The 26,767-nt window shown below is 44.9% G+C and overlaps 1 protein-coding gene and 1 long non-coding RNA gene across 5 annotated transcripts in view; one reads left to right on the top strand and one right to left on the bottom strand.

Moving 5' to 3' along the window:
• The window catches only part of LOC311628137, a 43,571-nt gene extending 17,648 nt beyond the window's left edge, over positions 1 to 25,923 (bottom strand). For both annotated transcript variants that reach the window (XR_014795969.1, XR_014795970.1), the window contains exon 1: positions 25,503 to 25,923. This is a non-coding gene — a long non-coding RNA (uncharacterized lncRNA). The remainder of the gene's footprint in view (positions 1 to 25,502) is intronic.
• A 151-nt stretch (positions 25,924 to 26,074) lies between these two features.
• WT1 (WT1 transcription factor) overlaps positions 26,075 to 26,767 on the top strand; it is a 48,960-nt gene continuing 48,267 nt past the window's right edge. For all 3 annotated transcript variants that reach the window (XM_084895038.1, XM_084895037.1, XM_084895036.1), the window contains exon 1: positions 26,075 to 26,648. In XM_084895038.1, the coding sequence (XP_084751164.1) occupies positions 26,207 to 26,648 (442 nt within the window). In that variant the 5' untranslated portion in view covers positions 26,075 to 26,206. The remainder of the gene's footprint in view (positions 26,649 to 26,767) is intronic.

Below are 26,767 nucleotides of genomic sequence, written 5' to 3'. Positions count from 1 at the left end.
TGGTCATAGGATGGCATGTGAAACAGAATTGCATATGAAGTTTACCATTTAATTTACTAGTTTCATAATATGATATAAAAACCTTATAGTTAAAAAGGGACAGGAAATATAAGGTGAAAAGTAAAATTCCTCTCCCTTGTGAATTCCCAAAAGTCACTACTGTCGACAAAAATATGTATTTAAAGCAGAATTGAATAGTGACAGCAGGTCTGAAATACAGAAGCTAGTGTGTGTGAAGAGGCATGAGACAGCCTTGATGAGAGACGTGGATGAAATCTACCAGCCTACTGCTGGCCACCCCCATCCACTCTTAGAACATCAACCCATGACCACATTGCCCTTCAAAGAAGGGAAATCATCCTCTTTATTCTCTGAGAACGTGTGTTCCAATAGACATTGGGATCCAGCCAAGCATGTAAATTAACATCTAAAGCACAAATGAATGGAGTTAAGTTAGAATTTCCTAGCACCTTTGAGCAGCAAGTCACAGGAGCAGCAGACACTGCTCCTGGGCGTGTGGGAGGTTCTTCCCTTTCTCCCATTACCACACTGCCCCCATTTGCTTATTTAATAGTTTAATAGTTGACCCCTTCTCATCCTCTATGCCTTAGCTTAAATGTCACACTTCCTCAGAGGAGAGAGAAATTGGCTTGGCAAAATTGGGATAGCTCCCTCCTTTATTCCCTATCAGCAACTCTGATCATATCCTTGGAAGCACTTATGACCATTTAATTTTTTATTTTATGTTTTCAGGCCTGACCCCTGCCTTTCCCCTCTCTCTGCAGATTTTAAACCTCACAAGGGCAGGGAGTGTGTGTGTGTGCGTGTGCGTGCGTGTGTGTGTGTGTGTGTTTATATCCAGTTTTAGCCTGTAATAGTCATTTAATTTAATAAATATAGTCTTAATAAAATGGAAAATTTTCAAGCCTATTTTTTAGATGAAACTCTAATTTTATTAATATTTTAGGCAGTGATTGACCCTTAAATGGTAGATGGGTTCATTTCTCCTTTCATTCATTCATTCAATCAATAAACTATTGTTAAGAATTTACAATTCGGTGCTGGGGATAGAGGCAATTATATATAGGGAGATACGAGCTACGATATAGGTAATACAGGGATTTAGGGGAGCATCAAAATAGCTATTTCCTGAATTTTTAGGGAACTAAAAATTCTAATTTTTCTTTTCTACCCTAGTCACCTTGTGACATCCATTCAAGCCCAACATTTTCGTACCCAAAACGTTAGAGTAATCTGTGTATCTGTAATTTTGTGCAGAATAGATTATAATCAGCACTTTCTCTATCTCTCTGTCTCTCACTCCCCTCTCTCTCCCTCCCCCCATCCATTCCCTCTGACCTTCCTTTCCCTCCCTCCTTCCTACTTTCTGTCTCTCTCACACACAACTCAGACACAAGACATGGAGAAGCAAATGTTTTCTGACTCGATGACTTCAGCGGATTAGTACTCCTTTGAAAGCGATATTGTTACAGCCATAACGTGTTTATGTGTAACACAGACATCTTTATGTATAATGCAGACGTGTCTGTGTGGGGAACATTAACATCCTGGCCTTGTCATTTAGTGAGGTAGGAAGTTCAGCCTAGAACTATAGATCCCCAAAGCTTTGGGGAATCTTGATAAGGAAGAAGGAGGGAACTGGAGAGAGGAGGGGAGATTTCTTTAAGGGTTAGTTTTCTCTCTTTTTTCTAACTCTCCTGGGCTTAACTCCTCTCTGAGAAACAATCCTTTTCCAACACAGCTGGGATGGTTGTCAGGCAGAGGTATCCCTGCTGAGGAGAGCAGTAATCCAAAAAAAGGGTCAGGCAATGAGAAGATACTGGTAAACCACAGAGACACGATGGGGAGAGTCCCATTTTATAATAACCTGACAGCAAGGCATTTATTTCAGACCCTGACACACCATCCCCAAAGAGCCAAATCAGAGGGAGTGTTTTCTCAATAATTTTCTTTATGTATCAAAATATCCTAGAAATTTCTTTTTAGTTTAATATTTAAAACTATTCTTAGTAAAGTATCAAGGTAACTCAAGTTTATTGCAATAAAATCAAACAATACAAACATGTATAAAATAAAAAGTTAAAGTCTAACCCTCTCCTCTAATCCCAAATATAGTGTTAGCCACATAGTTAATTAAACATTTCTAGATAACCACATTTTTGAAAAAGAAGAAAAGAATAGGTAATATCAATTTTAGTTACATATTTTATTTAGCATAACATACCCAAAATAGTACTACTTTCACATGTAAGCAATATTATCAAGTTATTCATCTATATATATAAAATCCTAATATGCAAGTAGACCGAATGATGGAACAACTGAACAACTGAACAACCAGTTGCTATGACATGCACTGACCATCAGGGGGCCCGCGCAGAACATGGCAGGCATCAGCTGCAGCAGGATGGTGGAGCAGGTGAGTGTGGGCTCCAGACCAAGGCGGGGCACTGGTCATTGTCATCAGGGTGAGCCTCTGGTGGTTACTGAAAATTCATTGCTCCCATGCACTGCGATCCTGCTGGGTGCTCATACCCGCTGACAGTGCGGCGTGATTGGGGTCAGCACTGTCAGCAGGTGTCAGTGGCAGCTGCCAGCCCCAATCGTCCCTGAAGGCTTCTCCACCAGTCCCTGCTCCTGAGGGATCTGCTGGCACAGACCCCAGTTGCTCCAAGCTGTCAGTGGGTGTGAGTGGGGCCAGTGCTGTCAGTGATGGGAGTGGCCGTGGCAGGAGAGGGGCTGCCGATGGACAGGGGATGGAGGACCATGGCAGAAGGGGCCAGGTGGGGGTGCGGAGGATGGGCAGAAACCTGCCCCTGTGCCTACCACAGCCTCATGGCCCACAGTTCCTTTTAAGGTGCACAAATTCCTGCACTGGGCCCCTAGTGAGATATAGTTATTCAGAGTTTTAAAATTATTTTTATACTAAATCTTTTAAATCTGGTGTGTATTTTACCTTTATGACACATCTCAATTTGGTTGCTAAATTTTCACTGAAAATACTTATCCATAGTTACGTTTCATAAACTATACAGTTGAAAAAGTAAGCTCGCCTATCCAAGTTGTTAAAAACATACTTAAAAGCTTTTTAATAATTTAATGAAGTACCAGTTTCTAAATTAAATATGAAGCAGTTAAAATTAAGAAAAATTTAAAAATCTAATTCTGTAGTTGCACCAGCATCATTTTAAGTACTCAGTGGTTGCCATATTGGATTGTGCAGCCCTGAAGGAAACCACTAGTATAAGTTTTGTGTGGAACCTTCTTGACCTTTTCTCTATGCATATATCAATACTTATAAATACACTAATGGCCTGGTGCACAAAATTTGTGCATGGTATGCAGGGTGTCCCTCAGCCCAGCCTGCACCCTCTGTAATCGGGGACCCTAGGGATCGGGCCTAAACCGCAGTCGGACATCCCTCTTGCAATCTGGGACTGCTGGCACCTAACTGCTCACCTGCCTGCCTGCCTGATCACCCCTAATCATTCTGCCTGCCAGCCTTCTCGCCCCCAACTGTCCCCCTTGCCAGCTTAATCACCCCCCAGTGGCTCTCCCCCCCCCCCCCGGTTCTGGCCTGATTGTCCCCAACTGCCCTTCCTTCCTGGCCTGATCCCCCCAATCACCTCTGCCTTGGCCCACCACCATAGCTTTGCCCGGAAGGTCTGGAAAGTCTCCCAGTCTAATTAGCATATTACCCTTTTATTAGTATAGATAGAAGATAATTGAGCAACTATATATTTTCATGTCTGGATTTCATTTCTGGAAAAATGTAATCATGCTATGTATTTTACTCAACAAAATCTAATTTTTTTTTCACTTCAAATTATATTTTGGTTATTCTTCCTTTTCAGTACATATGGATCTGCATTCTTTATCAGGGTTATGCCGTCAATTTATTTAACTACTATTTTACTAATGAACACATACATGGTTGTTGATGTTTTGCAACTGTAAAAATCCATGTTTGCATACTTCTGCTCGTATTTCCATAGGATACATCCAAGAATTGACACCTCTGGGCCAAAGGGTGTGCCCCTTGAACAATTTGAAAGCTCATGTCCAATAACTCTCTGAAATGGTTGTGCTAAATTTCATCATGCACTCTTTGCTGGCATTCATCTCCAGCATCCATGGTTGCTCCAAATGCCAGAGTCATAAAACATCAGAAAGAAAAGATTAAAGACCAATCACTCCAGTCTATTTTATGAACCAGGAAGATCAAGGCTAAGGATGTGGAAAGGGGCCACCCAGCCTATCTGTGGCCAAGCTGGGGACTTGAGCAGCTCTCTGCTTCTTGCCCTGATCCCAGTGTGCACGTGGGAGCTTGGCAGAGGCTTTTCAGGCAGTCTTCCCAGGCATCCTCGGGAAGGTCATCCTTCCTCCCGCTCAGTCCGCTGCCGCTGGCTCCCTGCTTCCTACGAGGCATCATTATCAGCACGCCTTTCAATGAAGCATCACATCGCGCCTCAGTAAACAAGGAGAAGCCAAGGGAGCCGGTCCTTGACATTTGTATCGAAAATTGCTCAAATGCTCGCTACAATTTCAAAGGGCGCCTTTCCTCCCTCCCTTCTGCTGAGCTCAGCCAAGTCACAGACCCTGGCAGAGCGGGGTGGGGAGACAGGCATTTTCTTTCATGCAGAAATAAACTCCATTGTTCAACAGCTCCCGGCGAGCCAGTTCAGAAACATCCCACCTTTAGTAAGAGTCACTTTGGGAGGACAAAAGCAGAGGGGCATGAAGGAGCTTTTGGGAGAAGTTGGCTCCCTTCAGCCACCCTGGAGCTGGTGGGGCTGTTGAAAACTAGAGGCATCTTACGTGCCAGGAAGATGGGTTTCTCTTAAGGACTCTATCCCTTCCTCTCTTGTTGTCAGTCCCCTACTTTACAGAGCCCATGAACAGGGCCTCATGAGTCCGCTCCATGCTCAAGAGGCTCACTGGTGGCAAAGCCAGGGCTGGAAATCGTCTCTGCAGACTCCATCTCTAGAATGCTTCCTTCTTCCCCATCAATCAGTCCCTGGTTCCATTTCATACCCTGCACAGCCACAATGGGTTCCTCTGTTCTCTGCCTCCTGCCTACACTCCCAGCCCAAACTCATTACAGGTATTAAAAATACAAACCTATGCCCTGACCGGTTGCTCAGTGGTTAGATCATGGGCCCTGGACACCAAAGGTTCTCATGGGTTTGATTTCCAGTAAAGAGGAGGTAGGTACCTGGGTTGAAGGGTGCTCCCTAGCCCTGGTTGGGGTCCATGCAGGAGGCAACTAATCGTGTTTCCCTCACATCCCTGTTTCTCTTTCTCTCCCTTCCACTCTCTCTAAAAATCAATGGAAAAAATATCCTTGGTGAGGATTAAAAAAGAAACACACACACACCACAAAAATCCCATTTGCTTAAGTTTCACTTTTACTTATTATTTTTTAAATCAATTGAGACATTTATTTTTTTCTTTGTCATTTATCTTAATACCACCACTTTCTACCCAAGTATGATGCTTTCTTCACATATTGGCAAAGCCAAAATTCAGGTAGAAGTCGTCTTTTTTTGTTTTGTTACACATTGCCATATAGTTCAGACTCCTATATCTGGTGTCTCCTTTTGCTCCTGGTCATTTATCTGATGTTTCTTCAATATGGGAAGGAAGGCAAGACGTACCATAGTAGAAAAAGAGGGGCAGGGAGAGCAGAAAAGCAAAATAAAGATTTATAGCATGCTGTATTAGTATGTCATTATAAGGCTTCTGACTTTGTCATTCTTGGCACATCCTCACCCCCCATATGCAATTCATCAACAGGCCTTGTTGACTTAACCTCTGCAATATCTCTCAAGTCTATCCACTTCCACCATCTTTGCCCTAATTCAATCTCCCCAAATAGCTCGTCAGCTTGCACCCCCTCTTGCCTGTCCACACTATAAGCAAAATGACCATAAAGAACTTTTAAGCCTCATGCTAACCCCTGTAGGGGATAATAAGAATAACAATCATCATTATCATTGATTAAATTTGTCGAGCACCACCTATGTGCCAGCACTATTTTAAATGCTTTAATGTCTAAGTCACTTACTCTCTTCACAACTCTAGAGGGTAGATATTATTATTACTCTTTTTAGAGATGAAGAAATTGAAGCACAGAGATAGTTGTACTAGTAATTTGTGCAAGGATGCACAGCAATTAAATAGTGGAACAAGTTTAGTAACACAGTCTAAAGGAATTATCAAGTAATACCTTAATAATTGATATGTATATATGGCAGTGCCAGAGGGCTCACAAAGCCAGTGGAGGAAATTGATGCACAGACCCCAAAGGATGTCAGTGAATTGCATCTCACTGATTGATTGAGTAGCTACTTGGACTGCTGGGTTGAGAAAGATTGTGTGGCTGCATCTGGGCCCTTTGGGAAACTGAGGGATTAAAGATGTCTATCCTGGCTGGAATGGGGAGTGTATTTGTTTCCTGTTGCCAGTGTAACAAATTATCACAACTTTAGTGGCTTAAAATAACACTAATGGGTCTCCTTGGGTTAACATCAAGGTGTTGGCAGGGCTGCATTCCTTTCTGGAGGCTCTAGTGGAGAATCCTTGCCTTGCTTTTCCCAGCTCCCAGAGGAGGCCTCATTTCATTGGCTGGTGGCCCCAATCCAGGAATTGCCTCCCTCTCACTCTGCCTCAGTCCTTGCTCCTCTTTCTCTGACTCTCCTGCCTCCCTCTTTCACTTTTTAAAGAACTGTCTCATTACAGTGAGCCCACCAGGATAATCCAGGATGGTCTCCAAAACATCTCAAAATCCTTAATCACACTTGCAAAGTCTCTCTTCCCACGGAAGGTAACACATTCCCAGGTTCCAGGGATTAGGAGGTGGGCTTCTTTGGGATGCTGTGGTTCTGCCTACCTCAGGGAATGATTGCACCGTGTGCCGAGGTGCTCCCCTGGAACAAGACCTGTGAGCACAGGGACTTCAGTCTTACATGCTTTCCTATCCTTCATGCTGGACACACAATAGGTATGCAAATACTTGATGAACAGATGAAAGAACTAATTTTTTAAATGCACAGGATAATAGGGCATCTATTTTAGAAGTAAAGAAATGCTGTCATTTTTAACATGAAAATTGGAGGTGTCATATTTTAATCTTAATGGGATCCCACAGTGAGGGCAATGCCAAAACGAATGGTGGTACCTGAGATTACCATTAAGCAGATCTCAGTGCTGCATGAATTTTTGGGTTTGCCAGTGTTTCCATCACTTTGGGCTGCTATAGCGAATCACCATACACTGGGTGTCTTAAAAACAACAGAGACTTATTTCCTACAGTTCTGGCAGCTGGAAGTCTTAATACCAGGAGGCCAGCTCGATCCGATTCTGGTGGGAGCCCTTGTCCAGGTTGCACACTGCCAGCTGCTCCTTGTATCCTCACATGCCAAAAAGATGGACAGCGAACGAGGCCGCTGGCCTCTTTTCTAAGAGCACTAATCCCACCCACAAGAGATCTGCCCTCTTGACCTAATTACACCCCAAAGGCCCACCTCCTAATCATATTGAGGATCAGGATTTCAGCCTGTGAATTTGGGGAGCACACAAACATTCATAGCATCAGTCTTTTCTTGGCATCACTGTTTTATAATCACATCAGAGGACAGAGATCTAATACAAACAGAAATATGTGGAATCAATTTAATCTGTCAGAAGATGGTGGGGAGGAGGGGCAACCTGTTAGCTGAGCAGCAGCCTCAGTCTCCCATGGAGAGCACCTCTCCTTGCTCAGCTGTAGCAACCGAGCCTGGAGCAACACCACTCTGAACCCCAGGTAAAACCAGGTCTTCCGGGGGCTCCCACTCCGCTCAAGATTTAGCTCAAGATTCTTACAAAGTCCCACCTGCTCCTGCCCTGGCCTTCCTTTCCAGCCTAGCCTCTTCTCTCCCATCCCCCCACTCCAGTTACACTGGTCTCCAAGGCAACTCTTTCCACCTCGGGGCCATGTGACTTGCTATTTCCCTAATTATGGAATGCTCCTGTTACCTTCTTTTGCCCAGTTAATTCCTATCTATCCTTGGGCTCAGCTTAAAAGCATATCCTGTAAGACATTATTTTGAACTTGCAAATCTACAGCATCTCCCCTTCTCCATAAATAGTGGCACAATGTCAGGAATTTGGGGCCTGGACTCATACTGCTTAACACGGTAGTGTAAGTCCACCACATGTAGATCCTCATGCCTCTATTTCTTCATCTTTAAAATGGGGCTAACAGTAGCATCTACTGCAGAGGACTGTTGTGAAGATTAAATGAGACCATTTATGTAGGAAGTTTGGAAGAACTATAAATGTAAGCTATTATTTTCCTTTAGAGCATTTATCCAAATTGTGATTATAAAGTTATTTTTGTTATTATTTGTTGAATATCTGTTTTCCTACCTACAGTAGGTACTACATTGGCAATGCAGCATCCCTCTTGCAGTGCCTGGCACATTGCCTGCCATGTTGTAGGCCTTCCATTGACATTTCTTGAATGGATGGACAGATGCACATATTAACTATACCTGGGCTGGAACCCATGAAAAAGTGTCATTTTGCCAGGAAATAACCAATATTATTAAAGAGCACTGCCTGGAAATTTTTGGTTGTCATATTCTGGGCTGATTCACAGCCTAAAGTTAGATGCAGCATCTCTCTCTCTGCGGCCTCTTCACACACAAGGCCTTGCGCTGCTCATTGCCAGGCAGATTGATGAAACATCTCAACAGACGCTTACATTCCATATGTTAGAATTTACACATTCCTGCCGGGGTCAAGGTAGGGAATGGCATGCGTGCTAATAGCTGCATTTCTCACATGAACTTTCACATAAACCCTCTTCCCAGCTCATTTTACTGATACATTATAGTATACTTTTATAAACAGTGTTTTCAAGGTCATGAATGAATGCTTCCTAATTTCCATTTTTAGAGGATTACAAGTCTAGAAAGGGCAGCTAGAGGTTTCTTTAGCCTAACCACTTCCACAGGCCGGACTCTATCTGAACCATGCTAGCACATCGCCAAGGAAACAGGATATCAACATTTTTCACTGAGTCTCACAAGCTCTCTCTGGTTCTTTCTTCCTTAGATCTCAAGGATACTATGGCTATTTGGGTTGATGGTGTATTTTTTACTCTAATTGTATTTGAAGTCTTAGAAAAAGTGTCCTTTTGCCAGAAAATATCCAACAAAAGTGCCAAGCCCAAATGGCCACTGTGGAGCCAGTTCCCTGTGTCAGTGGAAACCTCCCACGGAGTGTTTGCTTCTTGGCAAGGAGTCTGGCCAACATCAGTCTTCCTGTGCCTTCATTTTATTCTGACCTGAATTGTCAGTCAGGTTCTATCTTTACTCTATTTGTCAAAACACCATTGTTCTTTCTCCTCCCTGTGGCAGTTTCATTTCTATTGTTGAAAAATCATAAGTCAGAGCAGCCTTAGGTTGATGGAAGTTGATCTTATTGACTATGCAGTCTAATTCGTGGCCAAGAGCCAGTCTAATCTTTGGTGTTCAACAGACCGTGGAAATCATCTCATGCCAACCAACTCTGGCTCTATCAGGAGATAACAACACACAACTGTCACCAACTGTTCAGTGCCAGGACCACCATTTATTGACTGGTGGTTTCTACAGCAGGACAATCTCTTTTCCATCTACAACATCTTCATGTAAAATAATAAGCTCATTAAGAATAAAATATATCACTTTTCTCAGAGAAGTGTCAGGGAAGTGTTTTCAGAATAGTCTGTGGCTGCATGCTATTACTGAAAAGACACAATTTTAGCACTAACCTAGGACTATCATAAGCAACACCAATTTTATGTGAGGGTGGTATAACAGATGTTTTTAGATGCAGCATAGAAATGCTATAATTTAGGATGTTCCCACTGTCATGAATTTTTTCTCCCCATCTCTAATGTGATTTGCCCGGAGAATTTCAAATTCAATTCTTATATTAGATTGGGTTCTAAATGCCACTTAAGGGAAAAGTGATGTTTTCTAAAAGTGAATAAGCAATATTTTTTTGTTTCTATAAATTCTCATTATAAAATAGTTGTTGGCTATTAACCAATGTCACCCAAAATACGTTTAATTTAAAAATTTTTGTTAGGGCAATTTGTTAAATAGAGTGATTTAAAAACACACACACACAAAAGCACAAGGATTAGTGGGAATTGAAATGGACAGTTTAAGAGACTCCCGAAGAAAAGATCCAACCAACTTCCAAAAAGAAAAACAATTTCATTTATGGGCTCAAGAAACAGAATGGCTTTGTAATTCTCAAAAACAATGCTAGAAGCTAAAAGATAAAGAGTAATATCTTTGAAATTCCAAGGGAAATAATTTCTAATTTATAATTATATGGCCAGCCAAATATCACCCAAGATGAGAAAAAAAGGTCATCTTTGGCATACAAATCCCCTCAAGGTCCATCTCTACCTTTCTTTACCAAGGTCGTTACCAGGTAAGTCTTTCTTTACCAGGTCCCAGAAGGCTGGCCCGTGTGGATTACATCATTGGGATCCACTGCCTCCCACTTTCAGTAGGATTTGGCCAATAGGAAATACCGGCAGAGTTTGCAGAGAGAAAGAATAACAAGGTCAGGCTTTTTGTTCCTTGGCACCTTCCCTGCCATGTCAGCTCAGGTTGACTTCCTTACGGGTCAGTATTCCTTACAGGTCAGTAAGGCGTCTGCAACAACTTCAGTTCATGTCTGGGTTGGAGGAACTACTCCTTCCCTTTGCCTTCGCTCTCAACCACATGGATGGTAACAGGCTCCCTGCAGTGACAACGATCAGGGGCTTTACCACTCCTTGTAGATTTTCCTTAACCCTGCCCACGCCTTTTTAAATAGACACTTCATTAAAATTCTTCAATTGCCCTATCCGAGTCTTTCACCTGTTTCCTGCAGGACCCTGACCAACACAGATGCCTGGGTAACTGATAGACAATGTTACTATTCCTTGAAGGCAGCATAGTTGTGGCAAAGGCTTTAGAATCTTCACATCCACCCACATACATATCATAGCTCTGTAATTTTCTAGCTGTGAAACTTTAGACAAATAACCAACTCTCTGTGTCTCGTACATAAAATGGGGATGTTTATATGACTTTCCTCCCAGAGTTTCTGAGGATCAAATGAAATAAGCCAAAAAAAAAAAATTTTTATTTCAGTGCCGGTCACTTAACAAGCACTCAGTAAAAGGTGGTTGTTATTATTTATTATTATTTTCCTTGTGTTATTGTTAGCCTGCCAAGAGCTCACTCTTCAAAGGGACCAAATGACTCAGATGGCCAAGGTGCCACCCCCATGAGCCTCTCAGACTCACTTGTGAATCTGGATGGGAGGCAAAAGAAAACTGAACCAGGTGGGGAGGCTTTGTGCCTGGACCCTGAAGCATGGCTTGAATTGAGCAGGCTGATCTTCCTTCTTGGGTTGGGTCCTGCTGAGGAGGGTGGGGCATCCTCTGGCAGCTAGCTCCAAGTTCCACCCACAATCCTTAGTTCTGATCATGGCGCTCTGTGCCAGAGATAAAGGGGAAGCTGGAACCAAGATGCATTTCTGAGAAAAGCCGTGATCCCAAATACCTGGCTGAGGCTCCAAGGCGGTGTTCCTAAGGCACTGTGTCGGGCAGAGCAATTTCAGCCTCAGAGCACATGACTCCCAGCCTGGGTTATTTAACCCCTCTCTCCAGCAATGCATGAGCAGCTCCAGGGAGTCCACCTTGATGGAGTTCTTCTCTTAATATAACTGGAAGGTGCCAAGTGGTCCCCGTGAAACCAAAATTCTTTTTTAAATTTGCAATATTGCTTTAGCTTAAGACTTTGGGATTGTTGTGTGGTTGGTGGTGGAGCGTGGTGGGTGGGAGAGGAGGTGTAAAACACAAACTGTTACAAAAGGTAACAGTGAGAAGGGCCAGCTCAGTCATGTCAGAAATGTGAGGGTGCATGTCAGAAACGTGTAGGTGCCTGCGCATGAAAACATCTCTACATTCACACGAGCTTCTGGGTTTATAACGGTGCATTTTATTCTTCCTGTGACCATCAAACACAGCCTAGCTTGCCCCAACCGGTCTGGCTCAGTGGATAGTGTGTCTGCACTAGGACTAAAGTGTCCTGGGTTCCATTCTGTGTAATGAATAGAACATGTACCTTGGTTGTGAGCTCAATCCCCAGTAGGGGGCGTGCAGGAGGCAACTGATGGAAGTCTATCTCATGTTTGTTTCTAACTCTCTATCCTCCTTTCCTCTCTGTAAAGTCAATAAAATATATATTTTTAAACAAACACACTCAAAAAACAACAACAAAAACAACACACACACACACACAGACACACAAAACAAATGGCCTAACTCTTTGATATCTGGAGAGCAACTTTAAAACATAGCGTACCTTTCCATGGAGTTGCCTCCTGCTGTGTCTAGAAAACCTACTGGTTGTGCTTGAGCATTCCACCTCTGCTCTATCTTCAATTCTGGTGTAGGAAAATTCAAGTTTAGAGAGAGAAAGAAGATGAATGAATCAGGAGGAAAGAATACTTTGGGATTCCTTGAAATAGCAAATTCTTCTTGTAACTCCCTCACAGTACATTGACACTATTATTCACTATATTTAACAACAACACAATTAATTTCAGAGATACAGCCATTGTCTGAAGTAAGGTATGCCCGAATGACACAAACAGGAAGTGGGTGGGGCAGACTTTAGTGATAAACACTGGTGGAAACAAATTCTGTGGCAAAAGCAAGTGAATTTTACTTCGGTCTGTGGATCTTGTCACGATTGGGTTGGAAGGTAAGTCTGATTCTGAGGATAAGCTATGCCAAGTGGATCTTTACTGCTTATCCACTTTACTTCCTTCCAGAACTCTGATGCTATGCCATCTAAAATGATGATCACATTCTAGACGGCTGACTGGGGGCAATCCAAATCTGCCAGTACCTATTTCCTCACTTCAGAAACGGAGATAACAATTTCTCATTAAAATGGTTGTTATGAGAAGTAGAGAGGATGTCTGAGAAGCCTAGGTACTTAGTAACGATGGCTAATAAAAATAATAACTATTATTATGAAAAGAAGAGAAAGAGGAGGAGAGAAGGAGGAGGAAAAGAGGAGAAAAGCTAATTCTAATTACATAAAAAGTCACTCCACAGGGCCATCTGGGGAACACAAGAGTAATTTTATAGTATGCTTTTAAAAAATCTTATTGAACATGCTCTGAAATAAGCTTGCTAATTTTCCTAATGGGATTATTTCTTTGTTTCTGAGCTTCAACATTTTATTCTGTTTTAATTATACAATATTTTAGATCCGACATCAAAAAAGTACATCATCCGTTTTTATCGCTCTCAGCCTCATCCACATCCGTGGTTACTGTTGCCAGGTATCCTGGGGTCACCTAAAGTACTTTTGTTCTAGGGACCTTTCAAAGTAAGCCAACCCAGCAGTTTAGAAAACTTCTCTTGTTTGTAGACAAAAATACATTAAAATAACCAAGGGAGTGCGTAGTCTCTGGGATAATTATTTTTAATGTCTTACTGGACACGTTTGAAATGCTTTTCAGGTCCTTTGGGAGTAAAACCAGGCGGAAATCTTTTTTGTTTTACGTCTTGGAACTTGTTTGCTAAATGTCTAATGTTTGCACATTGTGTAACATTCATCCCGCCATCACCCTTTCCCCCCACCCCCACCCCCCAATCTTGTCCTAAATGATGTCAGGATTTCATCAGCGTTTAAGTAGGCAACAAAAATACAGGGAAGAGAGGATTAATGGTTTCTTTGTGGCTTTCTGGTTATCTCTTCCTTTGATTCTGCTACTAAACAAATGCATCTCTAAAGGCTTATTGTGCTTTTGGGTTCCATCAGCCAGTCACTTTAATTCCAAACCAGAAGAGGCCCCCCAACCCCGTCCTGGGATCTTGTTGCTAAACCTTTACTGAGAAATCATTGATTAATTAAAAAAGTGCGGTCAGCATGCTCTGTAATATACAATGATGCTTTCCTAATTTTAACCATATTGTGATGAGCTAATTACAGACCAAACAGAGGCCTCCCCTTGAAACTTAAAGGATTTGATCTCTCTGATTCCCACTGAGAGGAACTGAAGCAAATTCTTGGATCTGATGTAAACGAAGTTTGTTACAAGGATACTTTTTATAGCAGAACTTCCATATCCTGCTTTGAATGTGATGGGGTCCTTTAGCATAGCCAGACTGTGAGCAAGTTGAGAGCATGGACTTAGTATCTTCAGTTTGGTTACTGGGCCTGTCGTAGGTACTCGCTAAATGCCCGCTGTTTCAGAAAAATGATTCTTACCTCCCACAGGTCTGGCCTTTGAGAAAACCATCACTATCTAGCTGTGCAGTCCTGGCTAACTCATCTAATGTCTTAACTCGAAAACGAGGGTGGAGTAGGTGCTCTTTAAAGCCCCTTGCAGCTGTAACCTGCTGCACACCACTGATTCAGCCGGGAGAGAGATTGTCTTCTGGATCCCTTGTGAACTGAGTGATGCCTGGGGAGGCACCATATTGAGTTAGGAAGAAGAGGTGATTGGTAACTTCTTAGTAAGTAATATATTTAGATTCCTCTCTCCCCAGATAATTACTTAGAGCATGTACAACATTTCTTTAAAAACGAAGACCAGCTATCTCAAATATTCTCTTTCGAACATGGTTCTGTTGATGTAATTCAGAAGGGAACTGCCGCCTCCACGCATGCAACCCATCTGAGGTAAGCAGGTGGATTTTTTTTTTCTTTTTTAAACACAGATGATCAAGGAGCAACTCTGGCATTACCCACCCATCTTAGATCCATTTGTGATAAGACAGAATGAGAACTGTGCTCCGTGAGTCCAGTTGCCTTAAGGACATAGGGCAAAGCTGACCTAATATGTTCATGCTTATCCAATAATAATGATGCACTGTGTTCATCTGGAACACAGCTAAATCGTTCCTACTGACTTCAAGGTCCCAGTGCAAAATCCTGGATTCAGATCCCGTGGATTTATCACACCCGCCGGAGCACATGGGCTTTCCAGCCCTCTGAATGGATTATCCTCTTCCATTAGAGTGGTCTCATCCTTTCCAAAAGATAACATCTTGTTTCTCTGGCCTGAATTTCTTTCAAAACACAATTTGTGAAAACAACGTGCGAGGACACATGACAATGGGAAGTGCTCAGCGGGAATGCTGCAATAAATATGTCAGGTATATAAACTAGCCCATGCTATTTATTTGGGTCCTTAAGAAAAAAAAGTATTGGGATATCATAAATTACAATCATTTTTCAGCATCTCGGATTTCCGCAGTAACACATATATGCTGGCAGAACTTAGTGGATCGTGCTAATTTATTTGTGAATCATCAAAGAAAAGAGTAAAGTAATGTCTCCAGGCAGCGGAGTGGAGTGCGAAGGGACTGGAAAGCCAGTCGGGCAGCAGCAATATTTTCCTGTGCCAGAAGTAAACATGTCAACATGGTGAGAAGGGTTTTGTCCCACTCCTGGCTGAACTTTGAGGGGTGAGATGGCTAATGTCAAGGGACCCAGCTTTGTAGTCCTTTCTCACAAGGCGTTCCATGATTCACGAAGAGGACAATCTGCAGCGTGACACGGTGAACTAGGTCAGAATAATATTTCTTAATGGTGATTCCTACAATGTCCTATTAATTACAGCAGTGGTTCAGAATTTTCTGTGCCTTGATAGGTTGTATTTTTACGTACGCACACATTTTTTAAATTTAATGCGATATAAAACTGAGTTCCAAGGAATCTCTACTATGTAAGTGGTGAAAAACGATGTGGGGGAGAGGAAGCAAAATATGTGCCTATCCATCTATACCCCACAAGCCAGGATTCAAGAGATGATCTTTGTGAGCATAAAAGTTTATGCTGCCTTTGATTTGTGTGGTTCAAACACACACACACACACACACACACACACACACACACACACACACACACGCAATATTAAAGGATCTTGGAGCATAACATCCGAACAGAAACTGCTTGCTCTAAATTTGCATGTTTTTTTTTTCTTTTCTTTTTTTTCTCACTGCTCTGTATGGATCATCCCTCTTTTCTAGCCAAGTTAGTTTATACACATAGTTTCCTTTCTGGACTGCATCTCCTACAACATGCCTTGCCTCTTCTCATCTGCCTATTTCTATTGCCATCTCTCTTTTTTTTAAAGACCCTTACCGGAGGATATGTTTTTATTGATTTTTAGAGAGAGGAAGGAAGACAGAAACGTAGATGTGAGAGGGAAACATTGATCTGTTGCTTCCTGTAGCTGACTTGACAGAGAATCGACCTGCAACCTAGGTATGTGCCATGACTGGGAATCAAGCCCACAGCGTTTTGGTGTACGGGGCAATGTTCCAACCGACTGAGCCACCCATCCAGGGCACCCCCGTTTTTTGAGCCTGAGGAAGACACATTCTCCAGCACCACCGGGTGGGGTTGGGGAATCTAACTCAAAGGCTCCTCTTCCATGAGACGTTTTTCTTTTTACCCAGCTAGACATGCTCTTTTCTTCTCCTGACACTAAACCCTGAAATGGGGTTTCTCAAACTTAGCACAGTGACCTTTTAGGCTGGATCATTCTTTGCTGATTAGAGGGACTGCCCTGTGCATGAAAAATGTTTAGCAGCATCCCTGGTCTCTACCCACTAGAAGCCAGTAGCATCCAACCTTCCTACCCACATCGAGTTGTGACAATCACAGACTTTGCTAGATATTCCTAGATGTCCCGGGAGGGGGGGGGGAGGAAGGTATAGAAGGGGGGGGTATGTGTGGGGGGGACAAAGCCTATCTGTTAAGAGCCACTGCCCTAGGGCTCTCCCCAAATTGGATCACAGGTTCTGGAGAACAACCAGCAGTGCTTTGGTTTTGGTAAATGTTCAGAGTGATTAGTAAATAAAATATGTTTTCAAAATTATCAATTGAGAGTTTCTGAAAGTCAACACATTTTGCTAATTTGAATCAGGTTGGACCCCCAGAAAACTATGAAAAGGGTCTAGATTATTGCCTCCCTCCTCTTAGAAAAAAATCTTTATAGAGCTGTAATTTTAATACTGTATTGTTGGGTTGAAATGAGAAACCATCAGTCAGAGAACGTCTCTGTATCTTTTGAAATATTATTGTCATTAACCATCATCTAATGACCCTCATGGGAAAACCAGTGAGATACGTTCCTCGTTAGTACTAGAAAAGTTTGTCTCTTACGAAAATCTGTTTTGTTTTCCTTCTATTGCAAAATGAGAGATATGTCACTAGTTTTATTTTCCATTTTTGACGTGGCTGTCGGGCAGCTCAGAGCTCAGTTTTATGCTCAATTACAGTAACTCTCCTCATCCTTCAATTTCTAATATTAACCCAATCTTTTCCTCTTCTCAGTAGCTTCACTTCTTTTACCTTTGCTCTAACGGCTTTCTTAAATCTGTCCTTTCTAAAAATAAAACTTTAAGCAAGTGTAGTCCTTATCATTGGCCATCAGATTTATCAGGACACTTTTGAGAGTAAAAGAAGAGCGATTAATAATTAAGCTGGGACAGCAACTCAAAACGAGACTGAGCAAAATCTTTTGTCTTGGGCAAAATCAAAATGTGGTGTCACTGTAGAAATAAATAATAAATATAACAGACGACAACAGTCACTCCATTCCTGGGGTGGGGATAATTAAAGATAAACAAGTGTCCTAACTAGAGAATCAAAGTTATGTGTTTCTCCTTTGTTGTGTGTCACATCTGTTGATTAAAGTTTAATATATGTATTATCTCTTGGGAATTTTTGTAATTAGCCTCTAAATCTGTAAAGAAAAAAATCTTGGGCTTTTTAAAATGTATTTAATTTCTACCCAAGGGGCGGGGCAGGGGGGATCCTTTAGATCTGGAACAGTGATCACAATGGAAGTTTCATTTGTTTGTGATTTATGGGGACTTGGAATAAATGCACTATTGACCAGTATCAGATTTCTAATGGCTCTATCTTGTTTTTCCTAAGCAACTTCTCATAAACTTTTGTAATATCTTGAGCAGCTAGCTGATACTATGTTCAAGCCTGTTTACAAAGCTATTAATAAATGCTATGTGGCAACTCCAGGAAGAGAGTCAAACTGTTTTTTTCTCTCTCTATTGGCCGAAAACAGTTTCCTGCTTATTTTAAAAACAAAAAACATGGGATTACCAAAGTCCTTGATACATGCTGGATATTTTGCAAAGAGAGCCAGTGGAAATAAGTGGGATTCTAACTTGTAATCTCCAGGGTTCATGGTGAAAAAGGAACCTTGTTGTCAATGCTTTGATGGCAAAGTTTTTGATACACGAAAGTGGTACCAGTGAGTTTAAAAGAAGATGGGAATTTGCTTTTGTGCATGTTCATATTCAAGTTCTTGATGGCTGATCTCTTTGTGTTTTTTGTTTTGTTTTAAAGTCAGTTAACAGTCTCCAAATAGACAGATAGAAATTTAGTAACTACCATTTGTTAATTCTGAACACATGTAGGCACTTAGATGTGTTATTTTGTTCTCCAAATAACTCACTGAGGTGAAGGGATCATTAGCTTCATTTTATAGTGATGAAAACTAAGGCTCAGAGAACGTACAGAAGTTACCCAAAGTCGCATAGAAAATCAACAGCAGAGGAGAACTTTAACGGCAGCCATCTGATCCCTGTGCCCTGCTGTTTGTACTATTCCGTATTTCCAGAGTCAAAAGCTTATCCGTGTGAAACACAGGCTCGCTCTGGGCCCAGGAATATGGCCGGAGACGGGAAACAGTAACAACACCCAGGTAGCATACACTGTATGGCAGGTACTGTTCCAACAGTTTACATGTTTGTCATTTAAGTCTCACAGCAGCCCTATGAGAAGGGTACTAAGCCCACGTTACAAATGAAGACACACGAAAGCAAGCAATGTACACCAGCTACTCCCACTAGTATTCCTTTCCATGGTTTGTTCCCATCCGGTGGTCCGCTGCATTGCCTAGCCCTTTACAGCATTCAAGTCCCTGTATGCTTTATTTCATTTTTACTATCTTCATTTTATAGATAAGGGAACTAAAAAACCAAGAGCTCAAGTTATTTCCCCAAAGCCATGATCACTGGCTGAGACAGGATTTAAGTGAGCCCAAGTGCCGGTTTTCAATCTTCACCTGAGGATATGTTTTTATTTATGAGAGAGAGAGGGAAAGAGAGAGAGAGAGAGAGAGAGAGAGAGAGAGAGAGAGAGAGAGAGAGAGAGAGAGAGAGAGAGAGAGAGAGAGAAACATTGATCAGTTGTCTCCATGATTCTGGACCAGGCTGCACACCCAAAATGCGCCTATGAGAAACAATGCAATTCTAAATTTTAAAGATGAAGTTAACCTGTATAGTCTGCACGAAGAGGAAAGAATCCAAACTTGATTTTTGAAGCAAAGTCACGTTTCCTGTTTCAGGACAAAATGATTTTCATTTACTTCAAGGTGGCAACAATCTTGCTTAAGGTCAAACTCCTTGGTAAAGGACTTCTCTTTCTACCCTTCTTCCTTATCCAGAACCAAGATTGCTACCTTTTCTTAACTCACACCAGTATCGATACTAAGTTTAGAACTCATCAATTAATTAGAAGCAAGAAAAACAGAATCTGTGTCAGTGTAAATAACAGCCCTATTTTTGAATGCTTCCTCCAACGGGCTAAGTGGTTACATGCCTTAACTCATCTGGTTCTCACAGCTTGAATAGGTGCTGTTGTTATCTCTATCTTGAGGAGAAAATTCAGTTTTTTAGAGGTTAATTTCCACAGTCACTCAGCTAATGGTGGTGATTTTAACCCAGTTCTATATACACAGCTGCCCTCCTGATTCCATAAACTTCAGCCACCTTGTAGCAGAGATTTACCCAGTCCTGGCATCCCAAATCCTTCAAACCCTTCCAGTGTCTGAATGGGAGGGTGGGATACTTAGTAATAAACACAGTAAAATGTGGCAGTGTAGATAGAGGACGGTAAAAAGTGAGGGCAACGTGTTGCTTCCATTTCCATCTTACCTTAAGTCATCAATTCTCTGGTCTAGCAGATTTCCTTTTCCTTTATAACAATTATCGCTATGTGAAAGTATCGGACTTTTTTTTGACTTGTAATTTGTCATTCCTACTGAAATGTAAGCTCTGAGGGCAGGGCAGATCCTGTCCTGTTATTGCTACATTCCCAGTCCCTGCCACAATGCATGGCACATAGGAAGTGTGAGTAGGTGGAGCATGCTGAATGAATAGACAGCACCTAAAAGACACCTTGATTTTTTTTTTTTTTTTAAGCTTCAGAACAACCGTTTCTAAAAGGCAACGAATGCCTGACCTGCCAAGATTTAAGGAGAGATGTGATTATGATCTTTCTGAGTCCTTGCTCCTTAAACTTTTTGTCTCCGTAAACCTCTGCTAGGAATTCTGGCAACTCTCCTTCCTCTCTCCCCCACCCCTCTTCTCCCCCACCACCCCTAGTGAATACACATCCTTCTGCAGGCCAGCTGCATATCCGGGTTTGCAGACGCAGGCCCAGGTGGCTCTTCACTAATGGCTCATCCGTTATCTGCATGAAGAGTCAGTGCCTTTTCCGAGTAGATTTTTTTTTAAGCTAAATTGACCTTTGGAAAAAAAAATGCATTCTACAGAAAGCAGTGCCATTTGCTCTCAATTCATCTCTTCTTTCCTTATACCTTTGCTTCCCATCAAATATATCCTGTATGACTTTTTTTTAAAGTTGTCTACTGAACACTAGGTTAAAAATGCAGACTGCCGAGTTTTCCCTTTCTATCATCTTTTTTAAGCAACACAATTCTAACAGGCTGCTTTAAAGACTCTCATCTTCCTGCCCCACTACTGCCCCCGTATTCCTAACTCAACATTTGGATATTTTCACAACATATATCCAGTTTGAAAGATAATACTGATATCTCGTTTTATATGAACCTTTATATACTAGGACCTGCAGAGGGACTGACTTCATTGGGATACTTTATGGCTTAATACATCCAAATGATTTATATCTCGTTTTGTCTAAGCATTTATGCTAATAAATTTAACAGATTCCCTGGTACTGCTGGGTCCTTCGTTTTCTTCAGGGGGTCAAAGTGAGAGGAAAATAAAAGCAATGTGTTACTAAAGAAAGAAAAAAGAAATTGGCCCAACCAATTTAAAACAAATAAAATTGCAACACAAATAAAATCTCAGATTATGAAGCAACAGTCAAAGAAGGTCCTAGCTCCACATAGAGTTCTATAACTGAGTTGTTTCTCAAAGGCAGAATAACAAAAGTGACAATATTCAGCAAACTAATTTCCTGAGGAATATTTCAGCCCTATGCAATTAAATCCAACACCGAGGAGAAACTGACAACTATTAAATAGAGTGCAGTTGGGAGAGGGAAAGGGGATAAGATAAAACCCAGCCTATAAAATATGTTCCATTATCTTTTATAGGTTAAAAACACACACACACAAAAATACTTGGAAAGAGTTTTCTAAGATGGAAAGATTTTAAGATTGTATGGGTATTTTTTTTTTTTTTTTTTTTACAGGTGCAGAATAAGCTGGGCGATTTGTATTTTTTTCTCTCTCGTTTTTTTTTTTTTTTTTTTTTTTTTTTTTTTTTTTTTTTTTTCCTTTTTCCTATTTTTCCCCCTGTTGTTTGCAAAGTTGAATCTGGGGTCAGGAGTTCTAATTGTAACCTCAGACTGGAATTCCAGATGGTGCGCTCAGGACTGGAAGCAACTCTCAGTTCATCAATTTCATGGGCCTAAGTATCTGCTCTGGCCACGGCCCGGCCTCCATCCCCACTGTGGCATTAATGCAGAACAAATTGAGACATATCCTCTATATAATTAGTTCCAGAATTTAAAAAGATTTACGGTATAAGAATAGAGGCAGCGCTGCTGACTCTTTTCACTGGGGACTCTCGGGGACCATCTCTCGGTGGTATCCGAACAGACGGGTACATTGCGAGGTGGGGTGAGGGGGGATTTTGCACTGCACACCCAGCAGTGCGTGCAAGCCCAGAGCTCTCAAACCAACTGGGTCAGAGAATTGAATTTTAAATGTTGGTGGGGAAACTGATTTTAAAAAAGGAAATAGAGTTACTTTTCAAATGAACAGGGAGCAGGGTGGGGAGCTGCGGGTGGACTATAATGAAAAAAACCCTCCCTTACTTATTATTGTTTTCAGTTTAAGTTAGTGTGATTTCTATCGCCAGCTTGGGGTTGGAAAACAGCCTAAATGCCTGCCCATCGGCCTGGATAGGCAGATTCCTGAACTGGAGTGGGCGGCGGGGGCAGAGAGGACTTGCGGTCAGGCTGCTGATGCTGAGCCTGGAACTCTGGGCGCTGGCCCCTGCGCCAATAAAGCAGGCGATCCGAGCCCTTGACAGATCGCAGCGCTTAGTGGTGTTTATTCAGTTGTCCGCAGCCGCGAGGGGCTACGCCCAGAGCGCAGCCCGAGAGTGCTCCCTGGTCCCTGGGACCGCGGTTGCTGGGCTGGCTCAAGGCTGGGTCTGCCGCAGTTGACAGCGACAGGGTCAAAGTGGAGGGCTTATGGGTCCTCACCGCCCCCTCCCATTCAGAGACAATTTTTTTGATCTTGCAATAATTAAGCACCTTTCAGGCACCTCCCCCCCCCCATGCCTTCTTAAAAAAAAATATTTATAGCATTAACTCTGGAGAGACAGAGGGGATGGTGGGGGGTAAAGCCCCCACTGCGGACATCCAGGAGACCTGGGTTTCAGCTCTGCTTAGACACTAACTTGCTACGTGTCTTTGAACAACAGTTACAAAAATTGTAACGTTCATGTGTACAAGGCCAACACTATCTTCCTGTCCACTCCTCTTGACCCATGAGGTTAGGCGCTAGCATAGCATTATCTCCTTTGACCAATTAGGAAACTGAGGCTCAGAGAGGCTACGAAAATCGCCTAGGATTACACAGCTGTAGGTTACCTGAAAGAGCTGATATTCCATTGTCTGGCTACCTATCCCTTGCTCTTAACCATTGCTCTCTACAGCTGCCTTTCCTCCTTCCGTCTGGGCCTCAGTTTCCTTCTCTGCGGAAGGAGTTGAATTTACATCTGTGCCAATCGGTGGTGCAAACAAGATCCTCTGCGCACAGGTCTCCTAGCTGACAGGGGTGGAAAGGTCGGTGAGAGAAGGGAATGGCCAGGTCTCCGCAGCCCTTTATTTCCCCAGATCTCCGGCAAGCTTCGACCCACAGGAGGGGCAGCAGAGCGCCTACCTGCTGGGCTGGCGCAAGGTGGACCGTCCATCTGGCCAGACTGTTTGTCCTTTCCCGCTCATGGCGTCAAGGGCAGCGTGGCGGGCATGGACACAGCATAACCACAGCTCCCACAGAGAACCTTACCCAGGGGTGGGGAGAAGTGGAGAGCATGGGCACTCTGCAAACGCAGTAGTTTGCAGGTTCCCAGGCTTTGGCCCTGAGGCGCATGGGCTCCTGGGCATGGGGATGGGGAAAGGCATTTTGACTCCTGGATGCACACAGCACTTTTTGCCCTCACTGATGGTCAGGTGGGTGAGGTGGCACCCTAAGGTTGGAATGAGATGGCACCACAATTGGTTCAACTCCCCTTTCCTCTCATCCAAATCCACCTCATTCTTGGGCAAACCTTTTTTTTTTCTTTTTTTAATATAAAGGCACAGAGTTAAGCGCTTTTACCCTGTGATTCGAAAACACGAAATCTATCCTCTTCACAATATCCCCCCAAAGTTGCAAAGGAGAATAAAAGAGAAACAGTGTTTGACCTTTTCGTTTGGAAATCGAAATTCCTGGCTTTTCTTACGGGGTCCGCCTTCCCTGGTAGCGCTTGAATGCGTCCTAGTTAAGAAAAACCATTTCGAAGTAGAAATAAACGTGTGTGTTTGGGAGGGAGGGGTTGGTTGAGAAAGAGGTCTGGGGCTTTCTAGGGACGTCTAGGTCTCAGAACTTTTGTGTCGCTGGGTCTTTCTTCACCAAAAAGACCAAACACATACATCCCTTCTGGCCGGCAGGCTAAGATCAAGAGATGGGGCTTTTGCAAGGCGAGTGGGGGGCCTTCAGAGTGTGTGTAGGGGCGAGGGGAGAAGAAGCTGGCCTCTAGAGCCAAAGTCAGACTCTAGGGTAGGGCTGAGAGGGGTCCACCACGATAGTGATGGGGAGCAAGCCCGCGGCGCGTGTTCCAGACCTCTGCCCTCAAGGTCTCAGCGCCTCTAGGACCAGCGACCCCAAGAGGACCAGCGACCCCAAGAGGAGGGAACTGTGTCCCGCGTGTCAGTCCTGAGCCCGCACACACGCTTGGAGTCTGCAGCCAGCACCCCGTGGCTACCTCGTTTACTCCGTCCAAATTAACTGAAGCCGAAGCATCAGAAATGGCGAGTAAGTGCAGGCTTTTAAAACGTTCGGTTTCTTCGTCAAAACTCCAACTCCTACTGCCTCGACTGTCGCCTCTCGATGGGGCAAGCTGCGGGCCCCATCGCCGACCGGCGACCAGCCTGGCAGCTTCCTGCCCGAAGCCGCTGTCTGCCCCCGGTTGCGCCCTCCCCGCTGCCTCCCGGCTCTCCCGGGCGCCCCTGAAACGCACCCGAACCAGGGTTTCCGGCGCTTCTCCCTGTCTCCTGGCTTCAGTTCCCCGTGGAAGCTGACTCAGTTTGGAAACAAAACCCCCAAACACCTGCTCTGAGGTGGGGGTCTCCCAAACTGTTGACCGGGTGGAGGGAGGAGTCTGATTTGGCGATGCCAGACTCTCGGAACCCCCCATGTGCGAACACTGCCTTGGCCCGCGGGTCTCTGGTGGCTCCTAACCGATTCGCGCATCCTGATTGCGAATGTGGAAAGCAATCTCTCTCTGCGGGAGCGGCTTCAGAAACCAACCACCCCAACCCTGCTCATTCCCCACCCCAGCCCCCGAATTGGGCGCTGGCAATCTCCGGCAGGAATATATGTAGGCTCTGGACGTTTGTTTCCTTAAAAAGAGTTTTCTTCCTTCCCAAACTAGCCATTGTTTACCCGGATTCATCATAGGAGAGTTAGATGCTCCGGGCTGTAAAAGGAGGTTAAAATGCCGCTGACACCGGTTTTAGGTAGGGCGGCAACCTCACCCAGTCACCATTTACCAGACGTTGAAAATACGACCCCCGTTTATCACAACTGCAGCAACCTCCTCCAGGTCATCCACGTTTCCCTTGAGTCTTGACCTCCGGAACCCACAAGGGGCCCCTCGCCTCCCCAGTGACCCCGAGATTATGGCCAGCACCCCAGCCCGACGGCTCCCAGAGAGAGACGGGCTCCTGGTAAGAGGAGCCCGAGAATCCGCCTCTTTGGAGTCCCGGAAAGTTCTCACCGCTTTCCAGAAGTTCCCGCCCTCGCGGAGCCCCCAGCCCCTCCCTCCAACCCGCCCTCTTAGATGAACAACCCCATCCCTACCCCCATCGCGCGTATTTGCTGAGGGGACATTCGCTGCTCACCTGGAGGGGCTCGCCAGTGCCCCGAGACGTCCACACTCGCCAAGGCTGAGAAGGGGAGGGTGGGTGGGGGGTCCCACGGGCCTTCTGAGAAACGGGGCAGATAGGAGAGGAGGGTGTCTCCCACAAGCCCGCCCCCACCCTCACCGCGAGGGCGCCCCTGAGGAGCCGCGCGCGCGCGGGTGACGCCTGGACGGGCTTGGACTGCGGAGTGAATGGAGCGGCCGAGACTCCTGGCTCCTCCTCCTCCTCCTCCCGAGCCGCCGGCCCCGCTTATTTGAGCTTTGGGAAGCTGGGGGCAGCTAGGCAGCTTGGATCAGGAGTTCAAGGCAGCGCCCACACCCGGGGGTTCTCCGAAACCCGACCGACCGCCTGTCTTCTGCTCCCCCCTTCCCGCCCGCCCTCCCACTCATTCACTCACTCTCCACCCACCCAGAGCCGAGACTGCAGCCCAGGAGCCGGGGCCCCGCCGCCTCCTCACCGCGATCCTGGACTTTCTCCTGCCCACGGAGCCGGCTTCCACGTGCGTCCCGGAGCCGGCGTCCTCGTACGCGCTCCGCTCGGGACCCGGGTGTCTTCAGCAACCTGAGCCATTGGGGATCCGGGGCCCCGGTAGCATCTGGGCCAAGTTAGGCGTGGCCGAGCCCGGCACCGAACGCCTGCAGGACCGGAGGAGCCGCGGCGCGCCCGGGCCAGAGCTGCCGCCAATGGGCTCCGACCTGCGGGACCTGAACGCGCTGCTGCCCGCGGTGCCTTCGCTCGGGGGCGGCGGCGGCTGCGCCCTGCCCGTGAGCGGCGCCGCGCAGTGGGCGCCGGTGCTGGACTTCGCGCCCCCGGGCGCCTCGGCGTACGGTTCGCTGGGCGGCCCGGCCCCGCCGCCGGCTCCGCCGCCACCCCCGCCGCCGCCGCCGCACTCCTTCATCAAACAGGAGCCGAGCTGGGGCGGTGCGGAGCCGCACGAGGAGCAGTGCCTCAGCGCCTTCACCGTCCACTTCTCCGGCCAGTTCACCGGCACCGCCGGCGCCTGTCGCTACGGACCCTTCGGTCCTCCGCCGCCCAGCCAGGCGTCCTCCGGCCAGGCCAGGATGTTCCCCAACGCGCCCTACCTGCCCAGCTGCCTGGAGAGCCAGCCCGCTATTCGCAACCAGGGTGAGCAGCCCGGGGAGCGCCCCCTGCACTTGGGGCGGCGGCGAGGGGGCTGTCGTCGAGCGTGGGTAGTCCTCTGTCCAGCCCCTTCCCTGACCCCAGCTCTTACCAGCTGTCTCCCC

The sequence above is a fragment of the Pipistrellus hanaki genome (genome assembly GCF_964339955.1).
Source record: "Pipistrellus hanaki genome assembly, chromosome: 9".
Taxonomy (NCBI): Eukaryota; Metazoa; Chordata; class Mammalia; order Chiroptera; family Vespertilionidae; genus Pipistrellus; species Pipistrellus hanaki.
This window is presented reverse-complemented; position numbering and strand designations above follow the sequence as displayed.